Below are 18585 nucleotides of genomic sequence, written 5' to 3'. Positions count from 1 at the left end.
AAATCATTATATGTCATAGAAATAATGATGTATTTCTGCAGTGAATTGATCTCCTTATTCTACGGAATTGAACTCTTTATTTTACAGGTCCAGACAGGAATAATGAGGTGACAGGCAGTGGTTTAAAAGCAAAATGATGCATCTCAGTGCTTACCTGCATTCTTGACGCTGCAGGCAGCCTTGCTGCAAAGAATGAAATAGTTCTAGGACTGTAATTTTGTAGGTGCTAGCTTAAAAGCACGAGGGAACTGTTCATTCTGGTGTAAGCAGGGAATTATCTGTTAAGGCAGTCTAGTCTGTGCAGTGCCACTGTCAGATGCAGCAAATAATTGCTGTAGCTTCTACAGCTTGCTCAGGTGCAGGTTTAATTATTTGAGTGGATAGCTGCTGCTGTCTAAGATCTGGTGTCTAATCGCACACTTTAGTAATTGCACACTTTAGTCTTGACTGTTATCTTAGTTTTATGCACTGCTTAAAAGCACACCAGAATGTAGGCACAGTACTTATCTTTGTTTTTTCAGTGACTTACTTAGAATACAATCCCCTAAATTCCATTCTTTATAAATTCTGACAGGCTGGTATAGTATTTTTAATTTAAATCTGTTCCTAATCCAGTTTGATGCAATTTGTCAGTAGATCTTAGTCTTCCTTTTCTTCTCAATTTGTTATTAGGTCAAACAGTGTTCCAGGAAGCCGTGAGGGCCAATCTGATCAGGAAGCCCAAGTACATAAAGGTCTTTCAAGGAGAAGTCAGGCCGTTGGTGCTGTGCTGAGCGTCCTTCTGGTTGTTCTTACTGCATGCCTGATAATCTTGCTGTTCTATAAAAAAGAAAGAAGGTAAGAAATGATTGGGAGGCTCTGAAAAATTTTGGTAGGACAATTTGGCTTCCTCAGTGAAGGGGAAGGTTTTTTTGAAGACTAAAAAAAAAAAAACCTTTTTTTTTTAAGACCTCTTTTTTTTTTTTTTTTTTGAGACTAAAACACCTCTGGTCTGTATCCACCTTGAAGCTGTGCTAAAGGGTGAAGATGTAATATTCAGTCCATGATGCTGTAGTAATTAGAATGGTTTAGGGTCAAATGTTGCTACACGACAGCTTACAGCGTGCCTGGTAAAATGCTTTGATAGAAATCCACTGAAATGCAAGGGCTATTGAGGAGAATATAGTCTTTCTAATGCAGTGTTCTTCTTTCTCTTTAGGGAGACTGTAGTGAACAAGATAACAAACTGCTGCAGAAGAACATCAGGCATTTCCTACAAATACACAAAGGTAACAGAGTGGCAAAACCAAAGATTTTGTTTCTTGTCAAATTTTAATGTGAAACTCTTCTAATGAATAGATAAAAACCTTTAATTTCCAGTTCCTTCAGTGAATGGAAACAAATGCATGTGGCTTCAGGAAAGCTGTGCAGCGAACTGTCTGCATTTATATTGTAAGATGGGAACCTTTACCATTTTAGAACAGAGCTGAGGAAATGAACAGTCCATAAATAGCCAAATAACAAATCTGCCAGAAGAGAGTACGCCTCAGACACAGTAAAGCGATAGTAATACCGCAAGAGTGTGCTGATAACTATCTCAGTCTAAATTAAACCTGAGGATGTGTGGAGTGGGTATGAAAACTGGGGAGATCGATGTATGTAGAAGAGTCTAGAGTGCTATATGAACATCTTGGTTTTTTTCTTGCAGATAAACAGTGAAGAAGAAGAAACTAATGAGAATGAAACAGAGTGGCTTATGGAGGAAATCGCAGCACCAAATCAAAGAACAGCAAAAGGAGTGCAGGAGAACGGTCATGTTACTACCAAGTCTGTTACATCTGAAGCTTTTACATCTCTCCGTGTGGATGACTTGGACAGTGAGGATGAAGTGTTAACCATTCCAGATGTAAAGATTCAAACAGGAAGAGGACTAGACAAAAGCAAGCACCCACAAAAGAAGCCACCGAGCTTTGGCAGTGATGACAAAGCTTACTTGCTGAATGGGGGAAGGGAAAGGAAAACAAAAGCCAAGTCAGGTCAACAGCAGGCACAGAACTCTACAAATACAGCATCATTTCATGATGATAGTGATGAGGACTTGTTGAATGTTTAATTCCTTTTGTGCCTAATCAAATATATATAGAGAGATTATATATAAAATGGGACAACACTTCCAACCAAATATGAGGACTTCAGCCTGAAAGATTTTTCTGAATTTTGCCTTTAACAAGAAACCATTGAAAAGGGAAGAAGAGAAAGATGGAAAGATGTATTGGTTGTTTACAATGATCTGTTCAGTAATGACTGGATGTCTAGCATCCAGTTAGCTGAGTTATGTTGACTCTCTCTAGCCAGGACAACTTTTTTAAGCCTCAGCATAGACATTAAATGCTTGCTTAAAAAGGAACCTTTCAAAGGACAAGATTAAAGCTGAATTAAGTCCCTGGCTCCTGAGATTCAAGTTATCTGACTACTAGCATTTTAACTCCTTGTATTTATTGATCCTCACTACTCAGGTTTGCTTATAGCAACGTGTTCTTCCTGCCGGCAGGGTATTATTCTATGGGTTTGCCCTTCTATGGGTTCATCCATTGTAAGACAAGGAAAAATATAACTTTTCTGTGTTGGGATGATTTGATGTAAATTTTAGAACTGGTCTAATTTATCCTGTAAATTTGAGTATCCGTTCTAATTTAAACAGATCATTGGTTCAAAGGTATTGACTGAAAGGTACAATTCTGTATAGCTTTAGCCTGGAATGGTTGCTGTTCTTTGCATGATATTTTCTAGGTACTGGTCATATGACTGACTTCATCAGTATTTGCCAGAGCAGCAGCTGACAAGCATCCAAAGATTTTTTTTTTTCCTAGATCATGGCTGAACTAGACTGACTACACAGAACTTGAGTTTTCAAGGTCAGAGGCAGAACTGTTAGAATACAGCTTGCACTGCCCAGTTTGTCATCACCCAAAAAGCCCAACAACCAGAGGAGCCCTGGTCTGCATGATACCTCTCTGGCATTCATTATAGGAAAAGAATTGGGCTAGTCTTTTCTGATAGTGTAAGAGCTAGATTTAGGCTGAGGTCCTGGCCGTGGTCATTGATTTGCAGTGTTGCTGGCAATTAATGGAAGTCAAATTTCTTCTAGCAGTTTTGCTCTTTTCCAGGTGTTTAATTTATGGGCAATGATAGGGTTTCAAAGAATTTTACAAATACATGTGTTGGTCTGAATTTTTTTTTTTTGAAACTCTTCATTGTTCATTTTGGCTGGCTTATTCAGTTTCAGCAATGGTTTCTTTTTATAAAAAAAAACTCCATTTTGAATCAAAATAGTGTAATATGAAGTATTCAGCAATTTCAATAAAAGATATGACGTGGGTATTCCAAATCCCCACATCTCAAGTCTGGAATCTTTCTTATGCTGGTCTAATACTGGTCATCAGCTTGGGGATATCCTTTTCTGCTGTCATAGCTAATAATCACATCACTCAATGTTTGATCATAAAGATCAATATATATATATATATATATATATATAGGTACTCCCCAGTACAGTTTTTTCTCAGACTCATAATTTTTCCTCTTGCATTTCTCCCAGTGAAGTCTCAAAACAGTTTGGCTAAAGCTGCATCTCATCATTGTTAAAACAAAAGCAGCCTTTTTCATAGTTGGCATTAGTATACTCTGGGGAAATAAGGCTTGCCAAAGTGTATTTTTTAATACTGTCAATTATCACTGGAAGAGTTCCCTGAATGGATATTGACTATTATTGCTTCCATTCCCCGAGTCTTTAAGGCTTGCATTTTACAGTTGTTTGGTCTGCAAACTGCTGCATGAAATGCCTTGGTATATGACAACCAAATGGTTGCTTCATGTTTACTGTGCATAATAAAACAGATGTAGAACAGGTACTGCTGGATAAGCATCCCCAGGTAGTGTATCGATGACATTTTCTAATACGAAGCTGACAGCAACAACTGTTTAGCCTTGGGGCTGTTGCCCACTTCTTATCTAAGCAGTTGTAAGACTAAATCTCACGTTCATTGCTGTATGCATGACTAACTCCCCTGAACTATTTTTCCAGCAAAATATGCTTTTCATACATAAAGAGGGAAGTGTACTCCTCTGGTCCTGCCATTTTCATAACATACAAGCCTAGGGCAGTAATGGCTGTGGGTTAGAGGCTGAACTCTGCTGGTCAACAGCATGAGTCCCTAAGGGGAGCATCTCCCCTGCTGGTGAAGTGCTCTCTCTGCTTACAAGACAAGTGCTGCATGACTCCTGCCTGCACTGTGAAGGACGAGAGAGATCAGAAGAAGGGAAAAATACCAGTTGGGATCTGTTTTTGTATGTGGAACAAGTGCACATCACTACCAACTGTTCAAACAGAGCTGCTAGGAAAGAAGCAGTGTGAGGTATTCTGGGGTGTGTTTTCTTTTAAGGAATGGTCTAGCAGCTTTCAATTACACCCATTTTCCAGGCAGGCTTTGATTTCTGTTTCCTTGGCCTCACTGACTGCCCCTGTGAGCATGACTACCTCCTGCTGTGAGCATGCTGGGTGCTGCGCATTTGTCCCAGCTCTGGCTCCACGCTGAAGCACTGCAGCCGGGGAGGTGAAAGTCCACCATGGGCTGGTGGTGGCTGTGGGGTGCTGGGCGTGGGGTAGTGCTGCTGCAGGTCACTGCAGGAGTGGAGGTCTTGTTCCTTGCTTCAGTGCTTCTGCCTGGCAAGAGGAGGTAGAGCTGTGAGCAGGGAGCGCGGGGCCACAGAGCCCTCCTCACAGCTGGCTGGGCTGTAATTGTGCTGGGGGTCGGTGGGTGGCTGCTGTGGGCCTGCTGGGCCAGGGAGGAGCTGGTTCTCTTTCTACCCCTTCTACCCCTCTGTCAGAAAAGCTGCCTAAGCTTGTTTTTTGCAGTATTAGTCTTCAATGAAGACTGAAACAACTATCAGTGGTTAATTTTAAAAGTAAGAGAAAACACAGCAAATAAACACAATGTAACAGCTGGAGTACTGTATTTATTTAGCTGTTCGGGGCGGGGAAAAACATGCTGTGATGAGGAGTTAAATGCAAGTTCTGCCTGGGTGAATTAAGGTCTGATTTCAAATGAAACCTTAAAAAATAAAGCTTGCAACATGTCGTTTAATAATTTATGGAGTTAGTCTTGACTTTTGGTCAAATGTTTTCGTTACTTAAATAGCTTCGCTGCCAACTAAGTATATCAGTGTTGCAGAGAGGACAGATGAAGTTTTGAGGTGGTTTTGATACCAAAATGCCAACATTTGATGATATTTTGGAGCAGGTGGGCGAATTTAACAGGTTCCAAAAGCAAACCTTTTTCGTCCTGTGTTTGCTCTCCGCCGCCTTCACTCCCATCTACGTGGGTGTCGTCTTCTTCGGGTTCACCCCCGAGCACCGCTGCTTCAGCCCCGGCGTGGCGGAGCTGAGCCAGCGCTGCGGCTGGAGCCTGGCGGAGCAGCTGAACCACACCGTGCCCGAGTGGGGCGGCCACGGGACCGCTTTCGGCAGCCGCTGCAGGAGGTACGACGTGGACTGGAACGCGACGGGCCTCAGCTGCACCGACCCCCTGGGCAGCCTCGCGGGCAACCGGAGCTCCGTCCCCCTCAGCCCCTGCCAGGACGGGTGGCTCTACGACTACCCGGGGACCTCGCTCGTCACTGAGGTAAAAACCTTTGTCCATCTTACCTTGTGCTATTACGGATGTTATTATGGTGTGGGAGATGGTTGATGTAGCCGATGTTGTATTAAAGTGCAGTTACTTGTAAGAGGGGATCGTCTCCATCTCTGACCTTACTCTGAACGCTTTGCAAATAGTCTTCGCTCTGTCCTTGCTGCAAAGTGTTGCCTTGGTCTGCTCAGGAGGTTTATATCTCCAGCTGTGGAGCAAATAAATCCCTAGGTAGATAAAGTCCAGTCTGGAATGAAACTCCCATTGCATGAGAAGTCCTATTGGTGGAAGTGTGTAAACACTGTTTTAGAAATCAAGAACCTGTAACACTCCAAACAAAACCGGCTGTCTGGGACGGTGCCTTCCAGAAACCACACATGCTTTCTGCGATATCCGCCCAGATTTGAAGGTTTTGACTTCCTTCGTTTAAAACAAACAAATCTTAGTTTGTTTCAAATATGATTAAATGACTGACTATGTGGGGAAAAATAACTGCCTCCCGCAAGTAAACAGTTTAATTCTGGAACAAACAGCAGAAAAACCAATGGCTGTTTTGTGTTCTCAGAACAGATGTGAAAATGGTATTTAAGCTATTTAGAGTGTTTTAGGTTTTTAGGCACTTTAACCTTTTAAAAAAAATAAAAATAAAAATCTGGGATGGCGAATGTGATTTCATCTTAGGGAAAAAAATGACTTCTGTTATCTCTTAAATTTGTTGTTACTTCTTAACAAATGTAAGAGCAGGTAATTTTTGTTGTAGTAAATTCCCTGTTTGTAGTCCGTAACAGAGGGTGTAATGTAAGGATATTTCTTTCCACAAAGTATGGATTGCAGGACATTAAGGTGAGGAGATAAGTAACCAAATCTTTCCAGATGGATTCTGTTGTGGAAAGTCCTGGTCACCCTTCAAGGCAGCACCTCAACATCTTCACAGCAAAAGGCTTGAGCAAAGCCTCTGCTCCAGATGGCCTCTGTCATCTTTTGAGACCATCCAACACCGAAGAACTTGCAGCCTGACTGGATTTGTACAGTTGTGCTCAGTGAAAGTTGTCTTCCTTTTTCTTCTGAAGGTGGTGCAGGGCCAGGCCTTGGGTCACTTCCTTCACAGGATAGCTGGCAGATGTTGTGTGCCTCAGGGTTCATTTTGGCAATGTATCTTGTTTCTGTCCATTAAGGCTATCAGGCCGTGTTCTCCCTTGCCTGGCAGCTAAGGAAGAAAGAAGATAGCACAGAGCAAAGCATGTTACTTTGCTCAAAGGAAAAAAATAAAATTACCCCCCCGTGGAAGAATATCCTCACAGGCACCCTCACAGAGTATCAGGAAGAAGTATATATTGGTTGAAAATGCATTGGTTAAATAAACCCAGCTACTAGTATGCTGGGAAAGTTAGATGGCAAATATTTACAGGTAACCATGTGGTAAAGCTTGTCCATGGATGCAGAGTGCCTGATCTCCAGACATGTTAGGCTGTAGGGGGTTTTAGGTGAGCAAAAGGCCAGAGCATAACAAGAATGCCACGGCCTTGGGGACAGATGTGGTGTACCTCATCCCACGTTCCTCTGGAGCAGTGCTGCTGGTGCTCCATGGGAAGTGGGGCCAAGGCAGGCTTCTGCAAGCACCTGCAATACTTCTTTGTGAAGCCTTCACCTTAGTCCTCACCCAGGGGCTGCTATGGCATACGAGGTTACGAGGCAACTGGAACTGCTTGTATGTGTTAACCATCAGCCCCCAAAAATCTGTTTAAAATGCCCAGTGATCAACAAGTCCATGCTGATTTGATTAGCTTGATATTTGATCAACTTGGCAATAACTGGTTTACATTCTTTTCAGTATTGAGAGATGACCCGTGACTAGGTAAATACCAGGGAATTGCCCAAGGGCTTGATCTTGTTTTCAGTGTTGAAACTTAAGTCAGTAGGGTTCCTGGGTGCTGACGAAATCAGCATCAATCCAGAAACAAGTTTAAATCTTTAAATGAAGCAAACGAGGCTTGTGAATGTGAGCAACCTGGTTTCACTGTCTGGCTTCTAACTGTGGTCGTTCTTTCAGTTTAACCTGGTGTGCGAGGACTCCTGGAAGTTAGACCTCTTTCAGTCGTCTGTGAATGCTGGCTTCTTTATTGGCTCCGTAAACATTGGCTACATAGCAGACAGGTATGTGCGGGGCAGCAGCAAAACCCTCTGGCCTCCCTTATCAGGGTTCAGCAGCTAACCTTAGGTAAAGGCAGAAAAAGGTTGTGCAATTGGTATCACCTGTTGTTCTCTCTTCAAAGTAAGGTCAACCACTGGGTTCAGTCACGTTATCAGAAGCGAGTACTCAGTCTTAGGCGAACAAATCTTCCCGGGTAGCTTGCACAAATCTCTCCTGCTCTGTGAGTCCTGCAGAGTTTGCAAGCTCTTCTAGGATGGTGCCCCCAGACCTCCCTGCTGTGCCACATGGGAGTCCTGGGCATGTTAACAGAAGCCAGGAGATGCTGATTTGGAGCTATCCCTTCATCTGTCATGCTCAGTGTGGCTACAGCTTGGAAACATCATATTTCCATTTGAGAGACTTTGATATAGTAGACAGAGAGATCGCCAGATGGGTACAGCTGCTTTGGAAATCCCTGGGTCCTGGCATCTTTAACAGCCCCTTCAGAACCAGCAGAGATGTCCTTGAATTGTCCTTGCCCAGGCAGCTGGGGTTAAGAAGCAAATGCTAATATTTGAAGGGCCTTTTTTTCTCCCTTGTTCCCCTCCTGCCTGGAGACTCTTAGTAGAGGAGGATGTGTGTGTCTCCAGCTGTGATATGCAGCCCACTCACAGCAAGGTCTGTACACTCAATTTTTGGGATCAAGTTATTGGTCCCAAAGTTATGGGATCAATTTGGGATCAAGTTATGGTTATACATAAATCTGCTACCCTGTTGTATACAGACAAACCAGAATCATAAATCTGTGCATATTTTTCACTCTATTACGTATAACAGACTAATAAACGGATTGCTCTGAAATTCAGAGAAAACACCCACAATCCAAACATCTGTGAATATGGGACTATTGCTGCTCTCATTTGGGAAATTTTTCTTCCTCTGAGAAGCCTGAAAGCTTTTGTGTAATTGCAGAACAATTGGCACAGTAATTTTTCAGGGATTCAAAAAGCAAATAAGTGAGTAATGGCCTAAAAATAAAAGTTGGTATGTGCCTAGCCCTTGTATAGCAAAGTGTTTGAACTTTTTTTTATTTCAAAAATGCACAAAGCTTGTATTTTATGTCTGTTCTCATGACTAGTGTTTTGCTGTACACGTACTATCTTCCAATCCAGGTTTGGCCGTAAATTTTGCCTCTTAACTACAATTCTTGCAAACGTGGTCTGCGGCATCCTCCTGGTCTTTGTGCCCTCCTACCTGTGGATAGTGATTTTCCGCTTCTTGCAAGGGCTGGTCAGCAAGGGTTGCTGGACTGCGGGCTACATCCTAGGTGAGTTCGGACCTTCTCCTTGAGATAGAGGGGCTGCAAAAGATTAAGAAAAAAAAAAAAAAGCCTTTTAAAAATGCCTCTTGTGGATTTTTGAAATCATGTATGCAAGCAGACATCATGGGTGTGTTTCCTCTCTGTCTTCTTGGTATTCTTTAGGACAATGTTACTTCTCCCATATGACAGTAGCCTTCAAAGATCAAGTGAGTGGTGGTACATTAAGGCTGTCACCTCCAGGTGGGCTTTGCCCTGTGGGTCAGCTCCCTGTTGCAGATCAGACCCTGCTTCCTGCAAGTGCTGGCTGGGGAAGAAGTTGGCCCCAGGTCTGACAGCAGCCACCCCTCTGCAGCCCAGTCTCTGATGGGGTAAGGACAGAAGAGGACATTGAAGAAGTAGGCAGGAGGGTAGGGAAGTCTGGAGGCGTTGTTATGACACAAAGAACATTAAAGGGCAAACAGGCTTTACAGCCTAAAAATAACTGGAGAACAGCATGTACTTGCTGAGGAAAAGATGAGCTGTTTGGATATCTATGCACTTGGTTGAGTGAAGCCAAACCAGGGGATTTCAAAGCAATGGTCTGAGCCAAGCTGTGCTGGTGTTCCTCGCAGCATAGAATCACAGAATCATTAGGGTTGGAAGAGACCTTCAGGATCATCTGGTCCAACCATTGCCCTACTACCAATGTCACCAGTGCATGGTGGAGCTGCTTGGAGCTTCTCTGTTGTGGAGTTCAGGCTCATGTCAAAATAAAACTCTAAAACAAACAAAAAGACATAAAACCACACTGAGCAATCACTGAAGCAGCCGATAAAACATTGTAAAAGCTGGCCAGTTGAGACTTATCTGGATTATTATGGCTAGTGACTATACTGGCCATCTCCAAGTGATTCAGTTAACTGTATCCAAAGCACAAATATCAACACCCAAAACATCTGTGAATTCTTTTTAGCAGAGGTGTTGTGCTGATGCAGTTATCTGGATGTTTGAAATAATAACATCTAGCCCACGGTCTGGACCATCCTCTGCCAAGATGTGGTTGTTTCTTCCCGAGGGTGTTCTAGATACTCACCTGGCATCTTAAATACTTTCCTGGCACAAATAAAACCTTCATCACCTCTGGGGAACTTCATGCCATTTTAGAGTGTAAAATCCCTCTTAGGATGACTACATGCCCCATCTTGATATTTTCCCCCTCAATTACATCTTGCTGCTTCTGTTTCTCCTTGAAATTCTCTCATGAGAGAAGGCATGGTAGAATCAACCCCAAAGCCCATCTAAAATCGTCTCCTCTCCATAAAGGTGGCTGATTCTGAGTGCCCAGAGAAGGGCACAAGGGCAGAACAGCCTCCTTGTCATGCTCTCCTGGGATATTTGATATTTGTCTACCCTGCAGCTGCTTATGGCTCAGTTTTACAGAGCCTGAGGCATTGTTCTCTGCTCATCATTTGGCCAAGCAGAATTAGCTAATCCATCATCCCCAAACCAAGGGCTTCCTTGAGTTGCTGAATAACTGCTTTGTTCTTTCTCTAATTTGTTTGCTTTCTTGAAATGATGTGACTGGATGCAAAAATGAGTATGTTTACGCCTGTCTGCTGGAATAATTGCTCTTAGCTCTGCATTAGCAAGACTCAACCTACCTGGTGATATGTGGTTGCAAAGTGCAAATGGATGAAGCTCTATGCCATCCTGTGCACAGACATTCATGTGCTTGGGGGCTGAAAAGGTGTACTTGGGAAACAAAATAACGAAGTCTGCTTCATTATTGGGTATTATTGGCATTATGAGGCATTATGTATATTAGCCCTGGGTTTTGCAACAAAATTCCTCAGTGCATTTTGAGGGCTGTATGAGTTATTCAGGGATTTCCATGCCAGAGGACAATGCTTAGATGCCTCAGGTCAGTGTGAGAGCAGGAACAGGGTTTTCTGGTAGTCTGGCAGGAAAGCACACCTTCCTCAGCAAGCACTGGGGTACTTCAGTCCCGAGGTTTCATGCCAGGAAGCCCAGGAATACCAAGAGGCCTTCTTCAGGGGGTCTTCAAGGTGCTGGGGAAGCTTTTGTTTTCTGTGGATGCTGCTGAGCAAGCAACTCGTGCTCTGTGTGGTGGTGGAGCTGGCAGTCCCTGTCTGTTTTCAGTGACCGAAGTCGTCGGGCCGCAGTACAGGAGGACGGTGGGGATTCTCTACCAGACGGCCTTCTCCGTTGGGCTCCTGGTGTTCGATGCCATTGCTTATGCCATCCCTCACTGGCGGTGGCTGCAGCTCACGGTCACCCTGCCCAGCTGCTTCTTCCTGCTCTTCCACTGGTAAGCCTGCTTTCCTTGCACCTCTGCCCGTGACCCAAAAAGCAGTTTCTCTCAGCTCCCAGGATTTGAGATTGAGGGAGATTTGGCACTGCTTTTTGGATGTGTGTCTCCTAACGCAAAGAGGAGGCACACAGCAACAAGGGGTGGGAAATAGGACCCCTCAGCAGCTGGCACTTCACTGCATCTTACCTGTGTGCTGCACCTGGTTTCTGTGTAAAAAGAAACACCAATGTGAAATGCACTGGAGGAGAATGGTCTGGTATGATAACCTTTTCATAAAGGAAAAGAAATGCCTTGATAATTAAGTAGATCCTATACTGAAAATGCGGTAATAAGGATCCTATACTGAAAGAGGTACATATTTGTAACATGTTATTTACTTTTTTTTTTTTTTTTTATGAGAAAAAACAGCTTTTGTGGTCCAACTGAAGGAAGGAACGTGGGTCCATCTTTATTTTGGATCTCTCCTAACTTTCTGAGTAATATTTTTCAGTTTTTGAGAATTTTGATTATAGGTTGTCTGGGTTGAGTTATTAGGCTTAGTAGTAAAAGACTTGTTTTTCTATTCCTTTTTTTTTTTTTTTTTTTGGCGTGTGTGAATTGGTAGACCAGTTTTAGCTTGTTCATTTTTTCTTATCCTGTGATGGCCCAGCTGGACAATGGCTCTTTAGAAGGTGCCAGTTTTCTGTCAAAAGGCTGAATAAAATTTTGGCAATACTCTCACTCAAAGCCCTGCCCCAATTTCTCTTTAGTAACCACATCTCTGATCAAAGACACTGCGACAACTGCTCCTCTTCCTATTTCAACAGTGGGATATACTGTTTTTCCTGTCTGGGAGGAAACCAACTCTTTCTAATCAACCAAAATATTCTCCCTACAGTCTCCATTTGTGGGAATGCTGTGGGTGCTTTATGTTTTGGTGTAATAGTATCCACTCACTTACATTGTAGGTTCCTCCCAGAATCTCCCAGGTGGCTGATCTCTCAAGGAAAAAATGACGAAGCTAAGAAAATTATCAGCGATATAGCTAAAAAAAATCAGAAAAAGATGCCTTCCCATTTTGAGGTAAGTTCAGGGACTGCTTATGCATGTAAGCAAGCACCATGATGGTCCCTTCCATCTGTTCCTTCCAGTAGAAGTTCATTGTACTTCAAATATCAGAAAACCTGGCCCTGCGGTCAGGGAGGTGATAAGCTCTATCACACTAACAGTGGAGGTGGGATGACACAACTGTCTTAACACTGTTTAAGCAGGAAACTGAGTTTTCCCATGGAAATAAGATGGGAAATGTTTAAAAGCACGGACCCATAGAGAACATTTGGGGAAGTTTGAGGGAACCCTGCCCAGACACGGCCTGCTGCATGGGAAGAGGTGACCTGCACACCCTTCTGGGACTGTTGCCTGCTGTGAATAGTTGTAGTGTCAGGACATGTCCCAGGCACTTTCCTAGGACAGCAGGGAGCATTCAACTCCTATGAACACTGTGCTGGCTCTTCTGCAGGATATTAAATTTGAAGATGATGATGAGGGCGGAAAGCAGAGTCCTTCGCTAATTGACCTTGTCAGGACACCACAGATGAGAAAAAACACATTAATTTTAATGTACAACTGGTAAGAAGATAATGTTGGTGAGTTGTTTTTGAAGCTCTGGTCGTGAATGCTCCAGCAGGACATAGACTGCAGTCTTTCTGACTGACTAACAAAGCTGGGACACTCTCCTCTGCCTAGGTTCACGAGCTCCGTCCTCTACCAGGGGCTCATCATGCACATGGGTCTAGCTGGGGGGAACATCTACCTGGATTTCCTCTATTCTGCTCTCGTTGAGTTCCCAGCTGCCTTCATCATCATCATTACCATTGACCGTGTTGGGCGGCGTTACCCCTGGGCTGCAGCAAACCTGGTGGCTGGGGCTGCCTGCCTTATCACAGCACTAATCCCAGCGGGTAAGTCACCTGGGTGAAGCCACGTGGTGGCTTCCCATCCCAGCACTGCCTCCTGGGGACAGCACCTGCCTCTCCCTCCCCTTCCAGCCCTGAAACACGTACATCCAGCACTGCGTGCTGCCTCCTCACTTTCAGTAGTGCTCCTCACTCTGCAGAAGTGAAATGAGAAAGTTTTGAAGCACGGCTAATACTAAATTTCAAAGCACCTGGGTCCCCTGTGCTGCTTTCTAAGCTTCCCTGTGGTACAGCTCATGCAGTGATGACTTTCCATTTCCTGATTTACATGTGAAAGAAGGCTCCTTAAAAACATTGTGATATGAGATCAGAGGTCCAGCTAAAATAGCACTGCTGTGTCAAGTGAATCCTAAGTCACTGGGATAAATTAAATGCATTAAATGAATGAATTTTCTCTGCAGACATATATTGGCTAAAACTGATTGCTGCTTGCCTTGGGAGAATGGGAATCACAATGGCTTTTGAAATGGTTTGTTTTGTAAACACTGAACTATATCCAACATACATCAGGTAGGTGCATCCTTCTCCCAGTGGGCCATATGGCCAAGAAATGTTGAAGCCAATGTGTATTTTGTGTTATACTAAATGAAATAATCCTCAGAACTATGCAGGTAGTGCTGATCACAAAGCAGGTGGGAGCACAAGTAAGGTGCTTTAAAAGGTAAGATAATGAAGAAACAAATGTTCTTCAAGGCAGGTGGAAACTCATGTGGGTGAAATAAAGGTAAAAGTGGGGACAACCAGGATGGGTGGGGGATCTGAAGGCCCATGTCGTGCTGAGATTTGTATCACATTTGAATGAAAATAACATGGAAAGGGATCTGTCCAGAGTGGCTGCTGCTATGGAGAATGTACATTCACGCAAGCCCTTGACCCGAAGACTGGAATTTTCCTTACTTGTAAGTGGGCTGCAGGGTGCATAGTTCAGATGTAGATATATCCACTGCAGGTAACTAAAGCTTGGATGCTAATCCTTCAAAGTTTTCTTCTTGCCCATGACCATAGACCATAGCATGCAGGGAAGATGTCAGTACTGAACAGATGATTTTTACACATCCTTTTTTCACTGGAGAGAAACTCATTACATGATGTTACACAACATATGAAAATCTTATTTCTCTCTCCATAATCAACATAATGGAAGATAAATTTTGAGATTTTATTAATGGTGTGTAACAAACAGAAGCATAATTTGATACCCCTTGTACTAAGTCTCCCAAGAGATACTGAAGCTATGATTTTCTTTTTACTGTATCTGGAGACTCTCCTTGGATACTTTGGGCCTGATTCTCTTTTGTTTAACCTTCGGCATTTGCTCACACCTCTGTGAAAATGCAGGTATATTCTCCTGTTCCTATTTGCTATGCATTTTATTCTTTAGGTGTTTAGGTCTAAACAATTTTTGGATGTGCCCATCAATAGAAAACTAGATACTTTAGATACTAAAAACTACTTTGCAAAGTATCTTGATGTTTAGTGGTTTGCAGAGCCATGTGCTCTGTGCAAAGGCAGTTGTGGTCTGTCCTCTTCCACCTGCAGTACTTGCTAACCTGGTCCCTGTTCTGTCAAACCAGGAATCTCGGGGTGATGGTCTGCTCCGCCTTGTGTGATGTTGGTGGAATTGTCGTCCCATTTATTGTCTACAGACTGGTGGAAATCTGGCACGAGCTGCCTCTGGTGGTCTTCAGTAAGTGCTGCCTTACCTCCTTGCCAGCTGCTCCTGGGGGGCAGCAGTGGGGCCTAGCTTGCAGAGGGAGGGAAAAGCAGCTGAGGCATTTTGCTCCAGTTTCAGCAGAAACACCTTCCCCATCCATGTGTGGTGTAACCTTCAGTTGGTAACAACCTGGAACTTGTCTGTGCATTCAACATCTCCTTTGCTCTTATTACTGTTCCTTGCATTTTAAAAGAACCTGGAGGTGAATACAGATTTGACAGATGGTGAAAAGCTGAGAAATTTTAATGAGCCTAAATGGGGTTTTGTTTTGATGGATTCAAATCTGACAAATTACTGCTCTTCTGTGAGGTGTATTTTCTCAGTCCTGGAGCCAAAAACTAGAGTTTCCCAGAATTCATTTTTTAATGGGGAGCAAACATGGCTGCTGTGCTGCAGCTTTTCCATCAGTCTGTTAACAGTCTGTTCTCCACCTATTGGGAAAGAGATGGGTAAATAAAATGCAAGATGAGTGTTTGCAGACTAGCAGCCTGAACTTTCAGGTCGAGGTCTGTGACTCTTCTCTGAATCTTTAGATCAGCGTGCTATTTATAGAAAAATGTCTTGAATGGCAGTATGCAGTTTTTAATTGACAGCATATTTAGGAGGGTGCTTAGGAGGTTCAAAACAGGGACACCAAATGTGCAAAGTGGTTAAATGAAATCAGCAGTGAAAAAAATTAAACAGAAAAAATAAACATTATGCAGGAGTTAATAAGTATCTTCTAAATCTAATTATGTAAATAGCATACATTTTCTGGCTTATGCTCAGACTAAAAAGGGTTCTTCCCTTTTTACAGCTGTCTGTCCAGTTTTCAGTGCCCTAGGTCAGTGCATAACTCACAACCAAACTTTGGTTCATTACCATGTCTGCTTGGCTGCCAGGTCCTCCAGAGATGGCATGCTGGTCTTGCATATCAAGCCTTGATGAGTACATCTCTAAAGAACGAAATAAAATGCTGTTTAAGAGTCCTTTGTGCCAGGCAGTGGAAAGTGAGTTATATGCTGGAAATTAGTATATGCTGACAAGCTCTTTGTGCATCTTTGCTTTGAAGCTGTTCTTGGTTTAATTGCGGGTGGATTGGTGTTGCTCCTGCCTGAAACTAAAGGAAGAGTTTTGCCTGAGACTGTTGAAGATGTTGAAAACTTTCACAGGTGAGTTATGGTGTTGGACTATTGACAGCTTTCACTTGAAATTGTACAAAATCCCCAGCTAGAGCTCCTTGGGAAAGCACAGGGCTTACTTGGTTGCCTCCTGTGCTTTCATGAAGTTGCTTGCTAATTCCCAGACTAAGACTAGACTGGTTTTGGTCTCTTTTACCACTCTTCTCCACATTTGAGGACAAACTGCTTATCTTCTCAGGGGAAGAGGTAGGGCAAATGAGGAGTTTTGAAGTCAGGTACTTGCTGAAAGTATTAATTCCTGGTTAGCTGCTTATATCTTGCTGTTCTTGCAGGCAAAGTGCTCCGAAGGACAAAAAGATCTATCTCCATGTCCAGACATCAGAAGTAGCACGTGACTGAAGATGGTACAACCTTCTGGGCAGTCCTTTAGGGCACTGGCACGGACAAACAAATTGGAATGAATGCCCTTTTGTCTTGCCTCCTTTCATTTTCTTCATAGAATCACAGAACAACACAGGCTGGAAGGGATCTCGAAAGATCATCAGGTCCAACATTTCATGGGAGCCTAGATGAGATTATCTGGCACCCTGTCCAAGAGCAGCTTGAAAGCCTCCAGTGCTGGGGTTGCTCACCCATCCCTCTTTTTTTTGGTCTGCCTATCCTTTGCTTACAATGTTTTCTGATCAGGTTGTCCCTATGACTGCATAGCTGCTTCCCTCTCTGTATGCTGTAATATTAATGTTTTAGGGCTGGAAAATGTTCACGCAAGCGGGACCTAAACATGAGAGCAGGTCTTATTTTGAGGATGGAGGTTTCCCAACAGAACTCTCTAAGTCCCCATGAAATCTGACTTTGTTTTGTTGTATACAGGGACAGCATAAGAGTTATGTTACCATTACCTCTGTCGTGGAACTGAGGTGACTACAAATCTCATATAATCCTGTTAGAACAAGCAACCACTTTGCACAGACCTTTTTGCTATCCCGTATGTGTTATGGTGTTCATACATGCCCATGTGAGTGTACAGTTGTCCTGACTGTGGATTTTACTGGCTATCCTCAAGCTCACAAGGATGGGCATGAGCATGAAGAGGGTGCATGCAAGAAAGGCTACTGCACTTGTGAAGATCTAGGGGTCTTTCTCATTACTAAGTGTAGCCACTACATTTTCTTGTTAATATCTCCACAGGCTCTATCCTTCTTGGTATGATGCTATTTTCTTAAATCTCCATGTCATTATAAATGTGTGCACACAGACATGTGGAACTTTATTAATTATATTCTGTTGAGCCCAGCTGGGGGTGTGGGGCTGGGAATGATACAGCTGTCAGGGAGCCCAGGGCCTGACAGTGTCCTGCTCCACCTAATAATTTTATCAGGGTTGGCCTGTGCCAGCACAGAGCTGTATCTCTGGAGTGAGTGGGGCCCAGGTTTAGGACAGGGTTTCTGATCTGGGATTTGGCCAGTGCTCCTGTGCCACGGGGAGCATTAGGGGCAAAGTTAGATCTACTAGGGCCTGTCCAGCACCTCTCACAATTTTCAGTTGCCTCAGAAATGGGGTCTGCCTGTTTCTGTGCCTCCTGCTCCTCTCTGCTGTCAGTGGCAGTAGCGTATCCCCTGCCCATCTTTCCTGTTCATGTTCTGCTTTTTCTTTTCCATACCACTGAGCAACCCTAACAGTCTTGTGGTTGCAGAGGAGAAGGGGCATGAAGTACTGTGGCTCTCCTTCACCGTTTGGCTGATCCCTAGCACTGTTGGGAAAAACTGGAAGCCAGCGAGGATGCTGCATGTGTTCCACAAGATATTTCTGCCACTTACTGATCAGCTGCAGGGAGAGAGCCCCCAGCTGAGCAAAATGTTGCTGGACTCCCACGGCAGTGTGCAGTTGCCCTGGGGTTGATTCCCGGCCCAAGAATCAGTTAATGTTCAGCCTTGCTGTGAGGGCCTCGAAGGCAGGGCAACATGTTGTCCAGCGAAGCAGGGCCCTCAGATGACTTCAGTCTGAGCTGTTGCAAAACTCATGTTTGCTTTGGGGTCAGCGAGAAACAAATCTGGTCCTGAGACTGGCAAGAGGGCCCGTGGGGATGCAATTGTGTGTGTACCGTGGAGCTGATCCCCTGCTGTGATTTTGTGATGACTTAGCTCTTTCCTGGAAGAAAGCTGTCAGAACATCTGTTTTTGTTGTGGTACGTCACTTTGAAACCTGATGAAAACTTTGCAGAAAGAAAAAGGGGGGTGGGGTGGGATGGGGGGCAGGGAGGAAGAGGCAGGAAGTAAAACAAATGCTGGGATGAATAAATGGAGAACTCCAGAAGCTGAGTCTCAAAACCCTGACATATCACAGAGGTGAGGTGTGTGTCTCCATAA

At 43.7% G+C, this 18585-nt stretch overlaps 2 protein-coding genes across 2 annotated transcripts in view; both read left to right on the top strand.

Moving 5' to 3' along the window:
- IGF2R (insulin like growth factor 2 receptor) overlaps window positions 1-3381 on the top strand; it is a 53502-nt gene extending 50121 nt beyond the window's left edge. The window contains exons 46-48 of the mRNA XM_068676980.1: window positions 673-837; window positions 1199-1268; window positions 1688-3381. Of these exons, the coding sequence (XP_068533081.1) occupies window positions 673-837; window positions 1199-1268; window positions 1688-2092 (640 nt within the window). The 3' untranslated portion in view covers window positions 2093-3381. The remainder of the gene's footprint in view (window positions 1-672; window positions 838-1198; window positions 1269-1687) is intronic.
- Window positions 3382-3519: 138 nt separating this feature from the next.
- LOC137854037 (solute carrier family 22 member 2-like) lies at window positions 3520-17475 on the top strand. Its single transcript, XM_068676981.1, has 11 exons — window positions 3520-5660; window positions 7717-7820; window positions 8970-9124; window positions 11258-11426; window positions 12377-12491; window positions 12928-13037; window positions 13155-13369; window positions 13786-13894; window positions 14959-15071; window positions 16150-16249; window positions 16552-17475. Exons 1-11 carry the CDS (start codon window positions 5250-5252, stop codon window positions 16616-16618), a joined length of 1668 nt encoding a protein of 555 aa, XP_068533082.1. The 5' UTR covers window positions 3520-5249; the 3' UTR covers window positions 16619-17475.
- Window positions 17476-18585: the final 1110 nt, after the last annotated feature.

This window comes from Anas acuta, chromosome 3, assembly GCF_963932015.1.
Source record: "Anas acuta chromosome 3, bAnaAcu1.1, whole genome shotgun sequence".
Taxonomy (NCBI): Eukaryota; Metazoa; Chordata; class Aves; order Anseriformes; family Anatidae; genus Anas; species Anas acuta.
The sequence above is the reverse complement of the archived record's forward strand: the minus strand, read 5'-3'. Positions and strand labels throughout refer to the sequence as shown.